The sequence below is a fragment of the Xenopus laevis genome, chromosome 9_10L (genome assembly GCF_017654675.1).
Source record: "Xenopus laevis strain J_2021 chromosome 9_10L, Xenopus_laevis_v10.1, whole genome shotgun sequence".
NCBI lineage: Eukaryota > Metazoa > Chordata > Amphibia > Anura > Pipidae > Xenopus > Xenopus laevis.
Genome location: NC_054387.1, coordinates 90,948,383 through 90,968,868, shown reverse-complemented (window position 1 = coordinate 90,968,868; position 20,486 = coordinate 90,948,383). Strand labels below are relative to the sequence as shown.

Here is a 20,486-nt window from a genome sequence, read left to right as displayed (position 1 = left end):
CCTAAGGTAAGAAGATCCAAATTACAGAAAGATCTGTTATCCAGAAAACCCCAGGTCCTGAGCATTCTGGATAATAGTTCCCATACCATGTAATATAAACAGATATAAGTCTACAACTAATAATAAATGTTTTTTGACACAATAAAATAAACATGCCCTTACCTTATTTATATGTAAAATTGATTTACTAACACCTGTAAAGAAAAATGTGTCTATTTTAGTAAAGATGTCTTAGGGGGTAATATTTTTTGTTCAAGTGTGATTTATTTTTTGTTTCTCTCTAATTCATTTTCAGGTCTTATGCACTATTTCATGCCTAAATGGGTTGCCTGCCTGGAGGGGGCATAAACCATTGCACCCAGTTTAAAGATTACTTACATGTTTATAAAATTAAATTGAAAGTTCCGTTTATAAAGTTGCCAATAATTTCTCAAGTCACATTTATGACCAGAATTTTTTTTTCGAGTTGGACAAAAAACAGGAAATCTAAACGTTAGTATATAAGTCAGTATATATAAGTTAGAATACAAGTCAGTCTGCACAGCATCATTATTAAAAAAAAAATGTTATGTTTATGTACAGGACAGAAATTCATTGTATGTCAAGTCAAATTAATTGTTTTCATATATAGTTTTATTGGTCTGTCCTTTAAGGGAATTTCACTTGTTTGTTATTAGCTTATGACCTATGAGTCCATTAAATTAGGCCTTTCTTCATTCCTTCATCTGTACAGCATAAAGAAACAATTAGGTCAGACCCAGTGCATTCTCCCTAGTCACCTATTTCCAAACCAAAGCTCATAACCAGGACACAAACCCCACAGATAAGATATTTAATCGAGCATCCCAAGCCTTTCTCCTCCTTCTAGTGTTTAAGTAGCAAGATCCACCTCTCATCATTTCAACTTCTTTGTCCTAAACAAATCCACAATACTTGTATAAATGAGTATAGAGTGTGCTACAAACTCACAATAGAAAAAACAGTACAACAAAAATAATACTTCTCAATTTTTCAAGTGGCCTACCTGCGACATGAAAAATTATTGGTTATAATAATACTGGTTAAGCAAGTTAAATTAATCTCTACTCCCTGTGGGGATAAATACTATTTATTAAACACATGATTCACCATGAATCAACAAAAATGGCCACAAAACAAAACATCTAGAGCTTTCCTACCATTTATCTAAGCAACTTTCATCTTGGGGTAAATGAATAAATGTTTTATGCAGGGAGTATCTTTCTATTCTCTAAATCTAATATACACAAATATCCTTTAAAAAAAAAATTTTTATGAGTAATGCAGAGTTCCGCAGAGACCATCTTGAATTAACTTTGGTTACAGCTAACTTTAAACTACATATACTATATTTTTATTATCATATTTTCTGTGGCTCTAAAAATAAAAATATAGCTGAAAAATAATAGGCACGGATAGTCATGAATTTAGCACTCGAAGCAAGGCCAAAATCATTTTCCGATGCAGAAGTTCTCAGAAGTGAAGATATTAAGTTTCCAATACATATCCCCCTTTTAAAAGAAAAGAATTTGTATTCTCTTCTGTTGCAAGGAAATTTAAAGAAAGCTGGAAATGGCGCAAAGTGAAGAAATTTCCCCTGGGCTGTAGTCAGCTCTCTAAAGTAGTAATTTACTTTTGTGTTTTCACTGAAATCAGTTATTTGGGTAAATGAATAGTGACGCTTTCATACAGCCAAGCCTGCACTGAAATATTTCCATTTTGTACTTAAACACTGTGAGTGGCAAATTGATTAAAATGCTTTCAAAATAAACAAAATTAGAAGTTAATGGAACTTATAAAATGCACTCTAGGCAAGTCTATGATCCAGAACTACTTTGTTAAGATTGAATTTAACAGAGCTGTTTGTCTTGGTTATTAATTGTAATAGCTCACTGGGTAGGCAGCATCATAAGAAAATTTGAGGTTAAATGATGGAGTATATAGATAACACCGAGAAGTGTCAGTAGTGCCGGCCCTAAATGTATTGTCCCCATAAAAAAACAATGTGCTTTATTCATTGTACCATGTGTTTTCACTGCATTTTACATTTTTTCTTTGGGTTAATATGCAAAGCTGGAAAACTAAGCCAGTATGTGTTCACTTACAGTTGTTTAAAGCATGGGAAAACATGTTTTTACAAAATGCATCAGTTAATAGTGGTCCTCTAGACGAATCCTGCATTGAATCCATTTTTCAAGAGCAACTTTTTTTTTTTTTTGAATTGAATATTCAAATCTGTCATGGTGCTAGGCATGTTGTTAGTTTCCCAAGTGCCTTTAGTCATGTGACTTGTGACTTCAGTCACTCCTTACTGCTGTACTTCAAGTTGGAGTGATATCACCACCTCCCTCCCCCCCCTAGCAGCAATAGAACAATGGAAGGTAACCAGATAATAGCTCCATGACACCTACATTGCTAAAAATATTGCCATGCCCCTACCTAGTGGTAGTGAGTAGGAGAAACAATAGCTTATCTGAAAGCAGTTCCATCACGAAGTGCAGGCTCATTCTGCAAGCACATGACCAGGCACAATCACCTGAGATGGCTGCCTACACACCAATAACTAAAAAAATAAATTTATTGGCTTAAGAATACAATTTTAAATGGTAGAATGAATTATTTGCAATATACACAATTTAGTTAAAACCTATACTATAAAAATCAGAATTTTGCGAAGTAAAATGGGTCAAATTCGCCCATCATTTATCAGAATCCCTTTCAAGTTCTGCATATGCTGCAGTCCTATGCCTTAAGTGGCAGCCATCTATATAACCTTGAAGCACATCAGATAATTAGTGCTGAAGAAAAATCATGGAATCTTACAAACTAAAGCTGGGATATCAATACTAAATGGATACCACACAATGTTGCTGTGCATGTACTGTTTGTAATGGAGAACTTTAACTTAACTGCTATTAGTGATCACTGAGGGTCTTGTAACCCTATAAATAAGGGGACTGAAGGCTAAGTGCTTTTATACAGATCACTAAACACTAATATGTCTTTTAATAGCCTTATCAATTTTAGTCAGTTTACATTATACAGTAGAACACACTACATATAACAATGTTATTAAACTTTCTGTCTTTTGATACTTCTATAATTCTTTTTATACTTTTGTAATTTATTAATTAAATATTCATAAAATGTCTTTCTCAGCTTAGCTGTTTAACCATCCAGTCACGTCATGAAGCCCTGCTGCAATGCTGGTCTTCCAATGAATACATCACAGTTGCATTTGTGCTAGTTGTAATCAGCAAAGTGTGCATCTCCTGTCTCTTTACATGTGAGGAGTGACCATACACACAGAAAAGGCACAATTTGCCACCATGGCCCTCTACTGTATGCAAGTTTAAAGGAAAACTATACTCCCAAAATAAATACTTAAAGGAGAAAAAAGGCTAAAACTAAGTCCACTTTATCAGAAAGGTCTATATAAATACACCAGTAAACCTTAAAGTACAGTAATGCTCAGGCCTGGACTGGGAGTCAAAATAGGCCCTGCCATTCCAAGTACACAGAGGCCCAAACAGCCCCCTACCAGCCCACACAGCCTCCTACCAGCCCACTATATGGTAACTTTCTATGGAACCATACAGCAGCCCCTCTGGCATTTGCCAGAACCCACAGATTGCCAGTCCGGGCCTGGTAATGCTGCTCGGAGTTCTCTGTCAAAAGAAACACTGAATTTCTTTCCTTCTATTATGTACACATGGGCTTCTGTATCAGACTTCCTGTTTTCAGCATAAACCTCCAGGGTTGCTCCTCTCTCCCTCCCTTTTCCTCCTCCCTTCTGTAATCTGAGCCCAGAGCTATGAGTGAGCAGGGAGAGACAAAGGCAGGAAGTGATGTCACACCAAGTTAATATGGCAGCTGCTATCCTAAACAAACAGAGAGCACTTCTAGAGCTGTTTACAGTTTATGGTAAAGCATTCTGCAGAATAAATATAGTATTATAGCTTGCACTATTGTGGCTAATCAATTAGCAATAAACTGCTTCGGTAGCTATCCTTCTCCTTTAAGCAACAGACAGTTTATATCAAATTAAGTGGCATATTAAAGAATCTTACCAAACTGGTATATATTTAAGTAAATATTACTCTTTTAAACCTCTAGCCTTTAAACCACTATTTCGTGATGGTCTGTGTTCTGCCTCAGAGATCAGCTGACCACAAATACTACAACTTTAACTGTAACAGGAAGTGTGGAAGCAAAAGACATAACTCTGTCTGTTAATTGGCTCATGTGACCTAAAATGTACGGTTTGCTTGGTTTGTTTGTGTGCGCAGTGAATCCTAGGATCCCGAAGGGCAGCCCTTATTTTTTAAAATTGCAATTTTCTATTTATGTTTACCCAATGGCACATACTACTAAAAAAAAGTATATTACTATGAAACTGGTTTATTTACATGAAGTGGGGTTTTACATATGAGCTGTTTTATGCAATATATTTTTATAGAGGCCTACATTGTTCAGGGGGTATAGTTTTTCTTTCAGACACAACAGTGGTATTCAGGCTTTATTACTTCAAGCCCCTCTTTGAGGTACAGCATTTGGTCAGGAACCTCCTTAGTCATAAATTTGCAGATTTTGAAAGCATTTTAATATCAACCTTTTAGCTTACAGCCAAATTACTTTGATGTTGGGCTTCCAGGAGTATCAAGGAGAACAAATAGGATTATCGCCAAATGTATCCCTAACTAGTCTTTAGGCAATACTTTCCTAGAGTAGCTGTGCACCCAAGTGCCAACTGCGTACCACCATTTCCCTTGTAGGCACACGTTATCCTGCGTACAATTTACTAACTGTTGTAAACCTGTGGGTCTAATGCTAATTTTTGGTACAAAATCACAGTATCTGTTTTGCCCCATTTATTTTATACAAAAATATATTTATTTAACTCAACCATTAAAACAGGAGATGATCTTCTTTCTAAATAAGCACATCTAGAAAAAATTGTACTTTGGAGTGTGTAAATATTTTACCGAACTACTGCATGTATTGACTGGTAAAATAAGTTAGGCCTACACACTCTTTTAAAGAGAAAGGGAATTCATTATTTTCACTTCGCAATGTAGCACCCTTCCTGTGATGATGTTTATTTGATCTTTTTAGTTTTACTTGATGAGTTTTATATCCTATGTTTTATAGCCAATGTATAAATATAAAGTGAGACTGGCCATTCACTTATTCCCACAAAAGCGCAACAATTTACTCTAGCAGTAAAGTTACCATGTCATTTCTTTGAAACTGATTCCATATTCCACTTGTGGCTAATTAGCATTTTATTAAGGCACATGTTGCAAATATGCAAATAAACCTTGCTCAGTAGGTATCTATATTCCTTGCTAATTATCCATTTAGCATGTTGATTTCATATGTGTGCAATTTTAAAGGAAAAAGGTGATGACTCTATCTAACAACCCATGTTTTCTGAGTAGGTAACACTACTAGGAAGCAAGAATTTCCCCAAAGCAGTTATTACTACCAAACATGACAAGGATATAACAGTTTAAGATATCATGGAGCTACAGAGCGCAATGGAACTAACTGTATGCTTTTTTTCAAACAAAGACATAAGAGAGTCAGTTGGAATATGTGATTCCAGCCAAATATGAATTAGTGAGTGGATGTCCACACTGTACAATGGGTGCACAGAGGATAAAAATATATTCTTGCAGGAGCAGTAGCTCAGGATAAAATATGCCAGTAGACTGCATACAACATATTTTGAGGTCCTTCTCTACAAAGGCTAATGGCACACAAAGCATTTTCTCTGCCAGCAGAGAACATACCAATCCCTTAAGATCTGCTCCATGTTGCTGCAGCACTGACAGCATTTTGGTGTGCAAACTCTGAAATCTGTTGGATTATCTCCTTCTACATTTTTAGTAGACCCTTGGTTATGCAGAAAGGCACCAACATGAGAGGCAAAATAATGTATATCAGGAATGCCCAACCTATGAATCTTGAAATGTTAATGCATTACAGCTCTTAAGCTGGCCATAGATGTTGAGATTTTTAAAAGATCAGATCCTGATCGTGAGACCACGATCTTCTCAGAACGATCGTACGAATTTACCATCAACTAAAAAGACCAATTTGCCAGAAAAACAAAGGGTAGCTGCCTGCTTGGCCCTGCAAACATAGATAGATTGTACTGGGGCCGACAAAGATTTTTTGACCTGGCCGATCAATTTCCTGACAAATATCGGCCAAAAAATCGTAAGATGTACGATCGTTCGAATCCCACTAACCGCATGATAATTTCGAAGGATCGGTCGGGCTTCCCTAAATTCGGTCGTTCGGCAAGAAGAATGGTCGCGTCTATGGAGAGCTTTATTAGAATTACACTCTTCAGGTTGGGAGTGGGTCAGGGCCTCCCTGTGAAAAATAATGAAATAATTTAAGAAACTGTGCACAATATGTGCCTTTTATTCTTTTCTTTTACATTTTTTACTTGCGGAACCCATTAATTTCCCTATTTTAAAACTAACTCTGGAATTAAGTGATATTGAAAATAGTTTTTATATTATCTTGGCAAATGTCTCCCTATTGTTGTATGTGATTGCACAAGGTGCAGCACCAGTAGTTTTGTGTGTTTGGCCAAAACCACCTTGCGTAAGCGCACAACAACAGCTTGCACTGCTGTTTGGCAAATAATAAATGTTAGCATGTCTTTGTGAGGAGATCAATAGTGCCACATTTCTCTAATTTTTTTCTGCTATAAGTGAGAACTTGTGAATAAGGCTCCTGGGACCAACATTTATAGATCTTTAGTCTGTTTTGTGTGTTGAAATAAGCGAAGACTGTTATAAAGTGGTAGAAGGTTTCATGTAACAATACTGATCCTTTTTACCTACTAAGGCAATTGTGTTCAAAAATGCATATTTGGTGGTTTTGAGAGTTTATTAGTCAGAAAAGCTTGTGGAGGAGAAAACCACTGGTGTAGCACAAATATGCAACTTCTCCCATTGCATTACAGGATAGGAATGCTTATAACTAAAACCTTGGTTTCTAGCCACAATCCAAAGAAAACGTCTGAGGTTTCTGGAAGGGTAATGTACTGAAAAGCCAGCATCCTGAACTTGGAATTATTTGCTCATTAAAATCCAAAGTAGTTTTTTCAACCTTTTTATTTTTTAACAGACGTGTGTAATGCTTTTGGGTTGGAAAAATAAAGAAAAGCAAACCATATATTCCTTTGTATTTTGGTGGTGACAAATGAAAGATACTGCAGACACTTAGTGGTCAAATGATTTATCGTACCCTTCTGAGATTTCAAAAACTGATTGGACTAAAAATTTATGCAGTACTGCAAAAGCACTATAAGTCAATATGATGGTGTGACAACAAGGAGTAGAAAATAATCAGAGAATTGGGGTTATCTTGCGGCTCGCTTGTATATCTGCTTTGGTCACCATACTGCTCACTATTGCCAAAGGTTGTTTTAAGATGACACAAGAACAAAAGCAGACAATGTCAGTATTATGTATGGTAGCACGCTCTGGTTACTGGGCATTATTGCAGCATTTGGGGTAATCAATACACTATAAGTTTCTGTAGAGTGTATAGAAAACAAATCTTATATGTAACTTTTTAGAATTTGTATGCAATGTGTGTGCAGTGTAAATTACACACAACACTTGTTTGGAAACATTCACTGCACAGTGTATGGACTTTAACTTTAACCTATCATGAATCATTTATGGTGTATGTACAGTATTTGTCTGTATGTATTAGGGTTTTTATTAACAAAGTCCAGATACCAAAATGTTGTCATAACTGTCATCCTGCAATATTTTTCATAAAGCATCCAGAAAAGTGAATTGTGTTTTTCCTAAATCTTTTTTTAGGCTGAGCTTCCTATCTGCTGCTTTTTGTCCCCCTGGGTGACGAGCCTCATCATTTGGGAAGCTCTGGTTTAAGGGGAACATTGATCAGTACTAAGACTGGCCTTTTGCCAATGAGAGAAAAGTCCCAATACAGTTTTTCTGCAGGATCTGGACTTTGCAACAGGAAACCGATCTTATTAGACAGCACATGGTATCTCTATGGGTGATTGTCTGCACAACGGAATCTATTAATACAGTGAAACAGATGTGTATTAGAGTATAGATATAACTGTCCAGATGTGTTTTCTAAAGGCAGTAATTCATTTAGAAATTTTAAAGCCTTTACAATAAATGTCCCTTAAAAATTTTACCATTTAGTTCATTTCTTTGTGAAATATAACAGACATTTTTCGCATGTAGTGGTATAACCATCAAGGTAGCCCACCAACCAGCTAAGGGATAAATATCCTGATTTACATATTACTTTAATATAAACAAAGTTGGACACACCAGCCTTAAAGTATAACCATCTTTGGAGGTGTTGTAGGGGGTTGTTTATAAAGCAACAGCTGAAAGGCTGGGCAACCCTGATTTCAATTTTTCTTCTCAATTTTCACAGATGTCTTAAAATACCTTGGACCTTGTATTATCAGACTTTGGCTCTGTGCTACGTAGCATTTGAGAAATCGATATTCTTGGGCCTGCGCGTTTGTCATGCATAAAATAGTAGTCCCTAGCAAGGGACCCACTTGCTAGGTCATTCTCCAGCATTGTTTAGATGCAAGGAGCTTATTTTAATACATAACAGAATTTTTGGCCAAACTTCTTCTCAACCAATGCTTCTTGGGATGGAGTACAGTAAATATTTTTGCATGCTCTACATCAGTGCTGTCCAACTGATGACCTGCGACCACCCCCCGCCTTGTGTGGCCACCACATGAAAGTCTGCCTTCTGTGACTGCTTACCTTGTGTAAACTTTAAAAGGTATCACTACAGATATTAACTGGCCCCTGCATTGTTTACTCCTCAAATTCAGGCAGTAATCCCCTGTATTGTTCACACCTGTAATCCTCCATGCATTGTTCACACCCATAAAGCCCTGTACTTTTCACACCTCATATCCAGACTGAAAGTGGCTATATTGTTCATCTGTTCACACCTCATACAGCTGCTGGAGGGGAAACAAAATGGTATGTTTCATACTCTTCCTGCCCTATGCTCCCTGTGTGTATCATACTCTGCCGGTGGCAGGTCCGGACTGAGAATTAAAATAGGCCCTGGCATTTCAGGTACCGAGAGGCCCAATCAGTCCACACAGAGGCCCAAACAGCCCCCACCAGCCCACTAAATACTGACTTTCTATGGCATCTTATAGCAGCCCCTCACAGATTGCCAGTCCGGGCCTGGCCGGTGGGCCATGAGCCTGGTAGGGTTTTGTTTTTGGGATGTGTTAGCATTTGCAAATTGTTGTTAGCAGCCCCTAAGGTGTCATGTGCTGGGGGTTGCTGTGTTATCCACACCGGAGGATGAGGCATACGGATTTAAGGGTATGTCTTAATATGAAATATAGTTTTTCATATGAGTGATATCCCTGCAGTGAACACCGACCATTTGTTTTTTTCTGTGTGCTACCACCATTAATGTAAAGTCAGATTATTGGCTCCTAGGAATTCACAGCGATACAACTCTTGAATTTATACGCTGGGACCAGTAATTTGTTTGTTTTGCTACCACCATTAATGTGGGTATCATTTACCCACATTTTTTTTAATAACATGGGTGTGGTTTAAAAAAAAGTGGAGTGGTCAACACTGGCTTACATTATCGGCCCTTTCTCCACGTAGGCCAGAAAAACTCTGTACCACATAAGTTGGACAGCACTGCTCTTCATCATGTGCCAAATAAGTCCAAATGAACTTGTTTGCCCAAAACAGAGAATTAATTCATCTGATAATTACAATCTGCACGAGAGGGTCATCAGTCTATTATGCATGGGTGGCCTGTATACACGTGGCTAAATTGTACTGACACTGGTAATTTAGTGTGCAGATCGCATTATCAGATTGCACATGAATCAGGTCATTGGTAGGGTCATTAAGACTAATTGATTGGGTTTGGATAAAGATAACGTAGATCATGGGACAGAGAAAGGAAAAATAAATCTATAGGAGGGCAAAAGAAAGCTTTAAAGCTCTAACAAAGTAGATGAAACCAACAGGAATATTAGTATAGTGTATCTGCATCTCTTCATACCAGCATTACACAATACAAAGGCATATTTCAAAGTTAATTTTTAAAAGTTTGACTATTTAACACTCGTGCAATTTAACATATTTTTAAAGTTAAAAAAATTGTTTACGATTTAATGGCTATTTACAACTATGGCAGCACAAATCTACAGTACAGCCATATGCCATATCTGAAAGCGCGAATTTGAACAAATACAGCTGCCAATAGCAACCAACTGGCAATTAGTTAAAAAGAAAATTAGAATATAGAAGCAAAGACCTGGTTGTTATTGACAATTTAATTTGTGCAATTTAACACCTATGTTTGTAATAAGCCTGTTTTGTATCTACTGGTTCTATATCTCACTATAGGTCTTGTGAATAGAATAACCACTTTGCTACACTTTAAGCTGCATTTAGAATTATTATCCTTAATTTTATATAGTGCCCACATAATCCATAGTGCTTTACAGAGATTAATCATAATTAGAATTCCTTGTAAATACCAATACAGCAAAATATGCAAAACATTTGTCTTAGGTGGTTATTTATTAAAGGTCGAGTTGTGTTTTTACTGAGAAAAAGAAGGTTTTCTAGGGTAGTTTCACTAAAAACTTGAATTTTTTTGGATACAAACACTAATTTTTTTGAGATTTATTATGCCCCAAAGCTGCAAAAAGCCAGAATCCGAAACTACACCAGTTAAAGCTAGTGGAGGTCATGTAGAAGTCAATGGCAAAGGTCCCTTGAACCATTTGAAGAAGTTTTTACCCTTCTTGATTTTTGTTTTTTTTTTTGGTGGTTTGCGCTCGAAAACTTGATCAATTTGAGGTATTAGAGTTTTTTTTCGCAGATAATCAATTTGAGTTGAGAATCAATTGTTTTTCCCCCAATTGCATTCATTTGAGTTTTTTCATAAATAAGCAAACATTCGAGTTGTGAGTTATTTAAGGTAGAAAAAACTCACAAACTTGACCTTTGATAAGTAACTCCCTTAATGTGTATTATGAAAAGACAGCTGCAAAGCATTAAAAAAAGAAATCAGAATGAAGTAAGTACAATTAATTGCAGCTTTAAGCAAGCAAGGTTATACACTATGAAGTCTGTACCCACAGTGCTTTACATTTCCCAGGTATTTAATGGGAATTGTAACATTTTCTAGTGAGATATCTGCTCAATGGTTGAGCATCCCTAAAATGACACAGCAGCAGTGCCAGGGACAAGACTCATGTAAAGGGAATGCGATTAGCTGTCCAGTTTTAAAGACGGGTGGAAGGAGTCCCTTGGAGACTTGTCATTAATGGAAGGAGATGAATATGTTCTCTCTTTAAAGGTTAGATGTCAAACGCTGCATGTTCTGCAGGTGTAGGCACCAATGTACTCAGAGCGCAGCAAAGACATTAGTATTCTAAGCGTGTTCCAGGCACGACGCATTGCTTAGCAACTCCTGGATTTATCTGACCCCAGTTCATGTAACCAACTGTGTCTCAACATGCCTTGTTGGTTAAAAGTTTGGAGAGAAGACATCGCACACTGGAAACTGATTTACACAGAGGGGACTAAATCAATCTCACTGGAGCAACCTGTGTTCTCTTACAGATCCTAATATGTGTCTGTAAAACCTCTGCCATGTAAAGACTTCAGTACAAGGATCAAGAGCTTTAAACTGCCTCTCTTTGTGCAACGTTTAACGCTTTTGTTGCCTGGAGGATTTACATTTTCACAGTGTATTGCAAATAACCACAGGCATCGAGGATCTCTTTTATAAACTGCTTTATAAAAACAATATACGGCGTTATAAAATGGGATTTCTCTGTACCCACTGTAAGGTAGACACAAAACAAAATGCAAAGTTACTGTGCTCGAAGCAATGAAAAGTGTAGCAATACAAGCTACAAATGACACACAGTTTATTAAAAGGGAAAATGGCTCCAACCCTAGGTTAAGTTAGAAAACAATAGAATGCTTGTTTATTTTGGCCATTTTCAGGACAATTTTCTTCACCCACTCTGCCTTTAAATTGCTTGTTGGCATTTCCCCAGACATACTGCTTTGCCACTTGGGCAATAATAATATGCTATTGCTGGCTAGTTGGGTAGAACTGAAGTTTAACCCACTGGATTGAACATTTACGTCCTACAACTGTTTGATTACTGGCCTTGCTCTGATTACCATGACCATGCTTCATAGTTGTACTGGGTGACTCCTGCGGGGCCATGACCTAAGGTAAAGAAGCTAGGAAAGGAGGTTGTTTGAAATTCCACTAAAGTAACATAAAGCAAAATGGATTCAAAGGTTCTTCTCTCATTTCTATTTATAACACTAGTGTCTAATATTATTATAATACACAAAAGCCATGAATATTTTGTAAATGATATCCTTATAAATGGTGAGTACTGATGTCATCAGATATAAACAGTGAGTAGTGATGTCATTTCTGTCACATGACTCACTAAATCTTGTGTATTATAATAAAGTACCCCCTGTTGCAAAATATAAGGATATTATAAGTTACCTCAAAGTTCCATGACCTGTATAAAAACACTCAGCCTTTGGCCTCGTGTTTTTATATGGTCATGAAACTCCTCGGTAACTTACTGTATAATATCCTTATAATATACAATAGGGGGTACTTTATTCACTATATAATACACAAGAGCCATGAACATCCAATAAATGATATCCTATAAATGGTGCTTAGTGACGCCATTGGTTATAATCAGAGCTTAGTGATGTCATTTCTGTCACATGACTTTGGCCTTGTGCTTTTATATGGTCATCCATCCAATTCATGACTGGCGAAAACATTTGCTAATCACTACTTGTCACCAAAAAAAACCTATTTCACTTGAATAATTTACTTGAATAGTCAAAAATTAGCAACTCAAAATGTAATTTAAAGTTTGTGACATATTGAATTCTTACATTTTCAAGTGTATACAGTTGATACTTTTTCCTATCGTGTAACCTGAGCTGACATCCATTAAACGTTAGCATTAGGAGTCTCAAAATCATGGGGCTTACTGTAAACATTTGATATGCTGTATTTTTTTCAATGCACTTTCATGCAAATACAGTAGTACCAATACAAACAGGATCATTGCCATACCTTCTGGGAAACAAAGTCAATATGAGCAGTGTCGGACTGGCCCAGGTATCAGTGGGCCCTCTTGCTTCTAACCATTTAGCATATTTCATGGTCCTTCCCTATTTATTTATGGCACAGATGCTTAATAATGGAAGAATATAGTGAGTAGATATAAAAGACTAGGAGAATAAAGAGCTTGAGTGAAGATAGGAGGAATAAGAGTGTGGAAAGTGGGCGCACGTCTATGGTTCTCTGGTGGGCTCCTGGTATCCCAGTCCGACACTGAATATGAGTCATTTCAATCAAGTTTTTTATTCCTTCTGATTGTGGTTTTGGAAGACAGTGCAGATACTGCAGATATATGGCAATTTTACAGCAAACCTGGCCAAGATTCAAGAAATTCACAAAACAAGAGCACCAAAGGTAGATCCTTTTTCTGTGGCAAGCCATAATATCACAACAGTTTAAAGTTATGGCAAGCAATAACTAATCATGTAGCATTATGAATTTTGTAGTCTAAAAACATGTCCTAATTGAAAACATATTTTGCTAACAATAAAAGCCTTATAGCAGTGAACTGGTTTCCAGTGCCCCAAGCTAATCATTTCCCCAGTTCCTCTAACCACAAAATGTACACCCTTTTAGGTACAGGGAACCCATACAGTGCAAATTCAATAAGCACATCATTACATTAATGTATTTATATGTAGACTCAAGCAGCTGGCAGGACGTTGTATTTCCTGGTGAATCTGGATTTGGTTCTGACTTTGACCCCGGCCGGTCTAATCAAACCCAACAGTCAGACAACCCTGAAAATAATATAATTAAGGTCTCTCTGGGCTTACATACATATGGAATAGCAGGATTACTTTTAGAATGTTAAGGGATGCCAACACACATTTATATTTTTTAATAAATGACCCCCTCTTTTGGGCTACAGCCATCCTAATTTCCAGGCCCCAGTAACTATGGAATACTATGACTTAGGTTCTTCTTGTTGTTCTCTAAGATAGAAAGGAGTAGCTGACTTCTTAAAGGCTCATCTATTGAGTCAGCTTTGAATGTTTGAGCTACTTTAACTCTGCAAATACATTGGTTTAACAAAGTACCTGGTCATGGGATGATATAACTGCAACTGAATATCTATATTTACAATATCCCCTTGAAAAGCTACACAGATGGCATGAGCATGCCTTGATAGATATCCTTATTTCTGATAGGAAGGAGATGCTACTCAGGATATATGACAATAGAATGGTCCTTCCTAACAGTAAAGTATGCCCTATTGGTTCCTAGAAATGTGAAAAGGTATATTGGCGTATCTTCCCAATGTTTCAAAATATCTTTAGGCCCTGAATCAAAATGTGAACAGTTGCTTAATTTTTCACCTATTAAGGGCCAAATTTACTAATAATTAATAAGTGCATGCTAACTTGCACAAGTGCACTTATCCATAGCAAGTAATCAGATAATTCTATACCTTATAGTAGACTGATCTAAACTGATTGGTTGCTATTGGAATCTACCCTATGGCAGAGGCAGTTTCAAGTGCCTCCAGTGGGAAAAATGCCCTATATTTCTTAGCTCTCATCACAATTCTGTGTTTTGCCATACAGCTTTTGTATTTTCAATCTACATCCAACCTCCAAAATAAAGAAAAAGAGAGAGCAAACTAGAAAAAAAAAAACAACAAAAACTTACAAACTTTCTTTCCTTAGATAAGTTAGGTCAGCAAATCTGAGACGTACAGCAATGATAAATAGGAGGCATTACATCTAAACATAATATGCAGAAAAAAAACAACAAGAAATATTAACTTTGCAACGAATAGCTCAATTTATTCATGAAACGTACATAAATAGTTTTAGGGTAGGGCAAATAAGGAACACCACAGATAAATAATGGAGAGGAAGATGTGAGTATTGAAATGAAGGCCAGTAAATGTGTCGGTAAGAAAAATAGCTGGATTCAAACTAATTCCTAGCTATATAAATATACACATTTATGCATCCCAGTTGGTTGTCAATCTGCTGTTATCGTTTTCTGTCTATTATTTTTCTCCTTCAAAACACTCTGGTGGCATATAACTGTGCTTACACATATACTGAAAGTCTCCTTGTCACTCCATATTGCTTCAAACACATTTGTATTCTAAAATGTGAGATTTTATTTTTTTCTAAGCTATTGCGAAGAACAAACAAGTAAACCAAACAGAAAAAAAGGTAAACGCAGGATACAGGATCTGTAGTGTGGTCTATAGGAAAATCTGTTTTTCAGTCATCAGACTGAATTTGGCGCATGATATGCTATAGAATAAAACACAAAAATGACGACAAAAGCTTGTAGCAATAATACAATGGATACTTCAGAACCTTGATGTCATGTCCCTTTTAAAAACATACTCATAACTAATTGTCTATTCCTTATCATAAAGACTATCGATGTAAGACAAAGAATTTCCACTGTAATTGCTGTATTAAATTAAGCAAAACTGCAATTTTAACCACGAATACATTGAGAGAATCTGTGATGTTGCCCAATAACAAGATGAGAAAACAATTCAGCTTATATATTCTCTATTTTAGTATTGGAATGTTATAATTAAAGATGCAGCTATTGGTGTTGTTTACATTGTCTACAGTAACTTGGATCAGATTAAATCAAGATTATTTTCAATTTGGTTGTAACAGGAAGTGAGACATACCCATGTCTGTTCGTACTCCAGAGGTCTTCCCAACTCATCATCATCTTCATGCATTAGAAAACCTTCCCGTTTTGCTTGGTGGAACTCCATCCGCAGCTGCTGGATACGATCTGCGGTACCAGATGTTGAGCGACCGCTGCAAAAGCAAAGCCAACATAATGAATACATGATCATACCCCCCAAATTTGTGTTTTTGCTCCAATGCAAATTTGAAAGGTTTACACATACTTCAACGAGTTCTGATACCATCTGGATTGTTTTATTGCTAGGAAAAACATTTCCTAAAGACAACAAAATGTCCTTCATTTATCTAAAAACCAGGGAGCATGAATATTCAGTGTTATATACACAATTGTTCAAAAAATTCTCCCATTTCCCAAAAGCTGAAATAATACCGAGCAAAGAATAGGCAAGATTGAATCTTTATTCATATCAACACCTGCAAGAAAGCATTTTTCATGCATAAAAAGACATTCTACTTTGCAAAAAAAAAAAAAAGAAGAAGAGAAAAGAAAAACATCTAGCAAATGAGAAAATAATCATCACACGTACTTCCCTGCTGGAAGCAACAGTGAGGCATCATCTATCGTTTATTTGTTGGCTCCTGGTGGGCCTCCATTATTCATAGACACCTTGCTTCTTCATAATGACCTTTCCCAATCCTAAACTATACAGAAAGGTGTTAAAATTATTTTCCCTTCAAAATGTCACCGAATACAGTACACATTTCTCCTCCTTAAAAGCAAAACACCAGTACTTTTGCCAAAGCAACTGTACAGGGCGAATGTCAAGAACAAGAAATGATAATTATAAGTAAAGTGCACAGACAAACTAACAGGTGCCTATGGCACAATCAGAATTGGGTTTCATTGAATTCATTTGACTTTGAATTGGTCACACTTTTTATAAGAACTAACATTTCCCCCTATATTTTTTTATATATTTAGTTTACTCGTGGTACTTCTCTTTTATACAACAAAAAACAACACAAATATGTAAATAAATTATATCTGCAAAAAGATCTTCAGAGGGGACATGCGCACTCTGATCCACATCCTCCCGCCCACTTTCCACTTTGCTTCCTCCTACTCTATTTGCCGATTTGTGCCCCCCTTTCCCACCACAGGTAAGAAAGCAGCTGTGCAGGGGGGGGGTTTGTTGTTACCTATAGAGGAAGCAGACCTGCTTTCTCTATAGATACACAACTAGGTCCAAGGGAAAAATTCACCAAAAAGGAGACGAGACAGAGAAACAGCAGGTGGAAATTCAAAACTGAGGTAAAGTACTATAAGGTAACAGGAATATCTAAAAGTCTGAAAAGTTCAGTTTTTAGAGCAAAAAAAAAAAGCTTCTAAATTAGGCAAGGTTATAATTGCAGGTAGACATTATGTAGATAGTGGAGTTTTATATAAATTCATCCATCACTACAGACGAGCAATAGTGAGGTTGGGCACTGAAGTTGGAGACCAGGCCTAACGCCCAGTCAGCATTTTGATTCAATTCATAGGTGTTTAGTTGGATGGAGCCCTGTATAATGCCTTCCCTTCCCTATCTTGGTAAACCAATATGCTGCCTATAGGAAGTGCCAAAGCAGCCTTAAACCTTAGGGCTTAGCTTACATTATGCTCCAGGTCAGCTGCCCTCTATATGGTTATACCCTGCACTTTACTGTCCTACTCCTGCACAGCAGGTCAAGTAGAGCAGGGAAGACTTGCAGCAATAGGTAGATAGAGACTAGCACATATTTCAGGACCCCTGCATTGAGTTCTGAATACATCTGATTTATTTAATGTAGATAAACAAATAGAGGATTAATATGACACCCTGTAACATCCCTGCTTACTACACATGGTGGCAGTGCCAAAAAAAATGATTACAGGTTCTAAGCTTCTGCCCCAACATAACTATTGAGGGAGAGAAATAGTAAGGCAATACTAATACATGATATAATGATACAGTATAAGCATCGTTTGCCTTCTTCATAAGTAAACTCAGCTGCTATGGGATTTAGCCCCCTTAGTACCATGACTGTCTGCATGTTGCAGTGTTTTACTACTTGCCTATGAGTGAACAAGGAGCAGCTGCAATGTGTCTGGAAGTAAATCAGCTGAGAAGCATCCCATTGTCCCATTTGTACAATATCCCCACATTTGAACTGCAAATTTTCTCATGAAAACCATTTATAAGTGGGAACTTGTGAGCAATTGTTTCCACTCCTGCTGTCCCTTGGGAGTCATGCTATAGCAAATGTATAACAGTTATTTCATCCTAATCCTGGGTGGAGAGAATGTGAATTTGTATGCACGTTTGTTTGCAGCTTGCCTTACCCATATCAGGCTGTCAACATGCCAAATCGTTCTTTGCAGTCTACAGTAACTCAGAAACAAGTACATTTCTTACAAAAAGACTGTCCCTGAGCAGTTAGTCATAACAACCAGAAAGTGGGTTTGATTAGCCAACTACAATTTAGAAAACAAAAGTGAAGGAACCCTTTGCATTTCAATAGTGGGCACTTGGGGGAGTGATTTTACTACTTGCTCCTCTGCAACAGTAGTATTTATAGTAAAGTGGAAATCCTTACACCCCATTGTTGTTTAATTATACATTCAGCACTGCCATGTCCCTCCACCTAACCTGTCTTTCTTGTCAGGAACTTTCAGGAATCAAACCCTGGTCTGTGTAGAAACCTGCAAGCTCATTTCTTTATTGAACCACTGGAGGCTATTGAAGATCATCGATGCTGATAATCCTGATAAACATATGCTACTTTCTCTGTTTCCATTATCTCCGCCTATCATTAAGGCCAGGTGCTTACAATCCTGACACCAAGGGCCTATTTAAAGGAACAGTAATATCAACTTTTTTTAAAAAAAAAAAAAATGTTAGTAAACCATGAAAAAAAACCCACCAAGACTAATTAAACTTTAAAATCGCACAGCCTTTATTAACGAATAACTTACCGAAACTTCGGTTGCGCTACTCTTCTGGAAAGGCGACACCGCAACGATCCATTGTGCCGCACTCGATTTCTCCTCCCTCGCTATCTCCTATAACAGGGGTAGGCAACCCGCGGCTATTCATCCTGCTTGCTGTGGCTCGGTCTTGCGGCTTTGCCTGTCACATTATCTATACAGCTCTTGCACCTGCTGACAGCTTCTTGAGTGTGGGACCACGGTAAGCTAACGGTTAGCTTACCGAGGTCGCACACTCAGGAAGCCGCCAGCAGGTGCGAGGGCTGTATAGACGTCCCAGGAGTAGGGTTGCCACCCGGCCGGTATTTTACCGGCCTAGCCGGTAAAATACCTGACAAGGCCGGGGCTGGTATTACAAATTTACCGGCAATGTAGCTGCCGGTAAATTTGTAATACGAATAAAAAGATCCCTCGGCCTGCCCCCAATCCCCTGGAACTTCACTTTACTTGTGCTTCTTTCAGCGTCCGTGGCGCTGCCCAGCCCAATTTGACGTCACGCCCCGCCCATTTAGACGCCACGCCCCGCCCCTTTGTGTCCCCGTCCCCCACCAGCCGGTTAAATTTTTTAAAAAAGGTGGCAACCCTACCCAGGAATGACAGGCAAGAGAGAGAAGATCAGCATGGAGCTTCAGAAACAGAAATCACATTAAACAGATGAGAACACTAGCATTTTATAGGACTATTCAGTGTTTGATTTATTTCAAAGTAGGTCTACACATACACACTGCACTTCTGTTTGTTGTATTCTGTTGTTGTAACAGTTAAAATTAAAAAAAAAGGTTAAAACTCTTAAAAGTTTATAAGCTGTGATTTGCGGCTACAGACTATTTTTCTTTAGTGGAAGACCCCTGTCCTATAAGGAAGACAGGGAGGAGAAATCAAGCGCCGCACAATGGATCGCTTTTTCTGAAGAGGAGTGCAAGCTGAGTTTCGGTAAGTTATTTCTTAATAAAGGCTGTGTGATTTTAAAGTTGAATTAGTCTTGGTGATTTTTGTTTTTGTGGTATACTGACAAATTGTTTTAAAAATTGGTCCTTTAAGACAGTTTCCTCATTCTGCTCATTGCTGGATCATTAGATGATTTCTGTGTTCTAGATCCAGCATCGGACTAGGGTGTCCAGGGCCCACCGGGCTGCCATCTTATAGCTCATCTCCCAGTTTTGACCCATGGCCTTATAAAGGTTATGACAAATGAAGACATTAGACATTAGTGGCTCCAGTGGGAAAACACTTGCCCAGAAACTTCATACAACTTTTGCGCCTCATATGTTTCCCCAGTGGTGAATCACATGCTAGCCACCTGAAGCATTTGGATGAGTTAGTCACCCATGCTAGAGGAGATTAATTGAGGGGTGACTAATCTCCTCATTTGTCATTGCCCTTATAAGGACTTGATGTTGCGTGCTGCCTGCCCTAACCTTCAGCCTCACTATGGATTTATATCTCACCTTGCTGCCTGTCCTGATTTTATTTTAAATGAAGTCATTGTTTGTGCACAGTTACGTACTCCTAATTTCTGTCAAAGCACCGAACAGGTTACCAAGCACATATGCTCCTATCTGCCAGTCACACACTTGACTATTTACCTGCCACTCCTCCACCTCTTGGGTTTTATGAGGATAATGTAGAATTGGTGTCAT

At 37.6% G+C, this 20,486-nt stretch overlaps 1 protein-coding gene across 4 annotated transcripts in view; it reads right to left on the bottom strand.

The window, feature by feature from the left end:
* The window catches only part of LOC108701460 (partitioning defective 3 homolog B), a 653,761-nt gene that overhangs the window by 132,631 nt on the left and 500,644 nt on the right, over positions 1 to 20,486 (bottom strand). For 3 of the 4 annotated variants that reach the window (XM_018236176.2, XM_018236179.2, XM_018236180.2), the window contains exon 20: positions 15,875 to 16,010. The exons of the other annotated variant lie outside the window; for it this stretch is intronic. In XM_018236176.2, the coding sequence (XP_018091665.1) occupies positions 15,875 to 16,010 (136 nt within the window). The remainder of the gene's footprint in view (positions 1 to 15,874; positions 16,011 to 20,486) is intronic. 4 annotated transcript variants of the gene reach the window in all.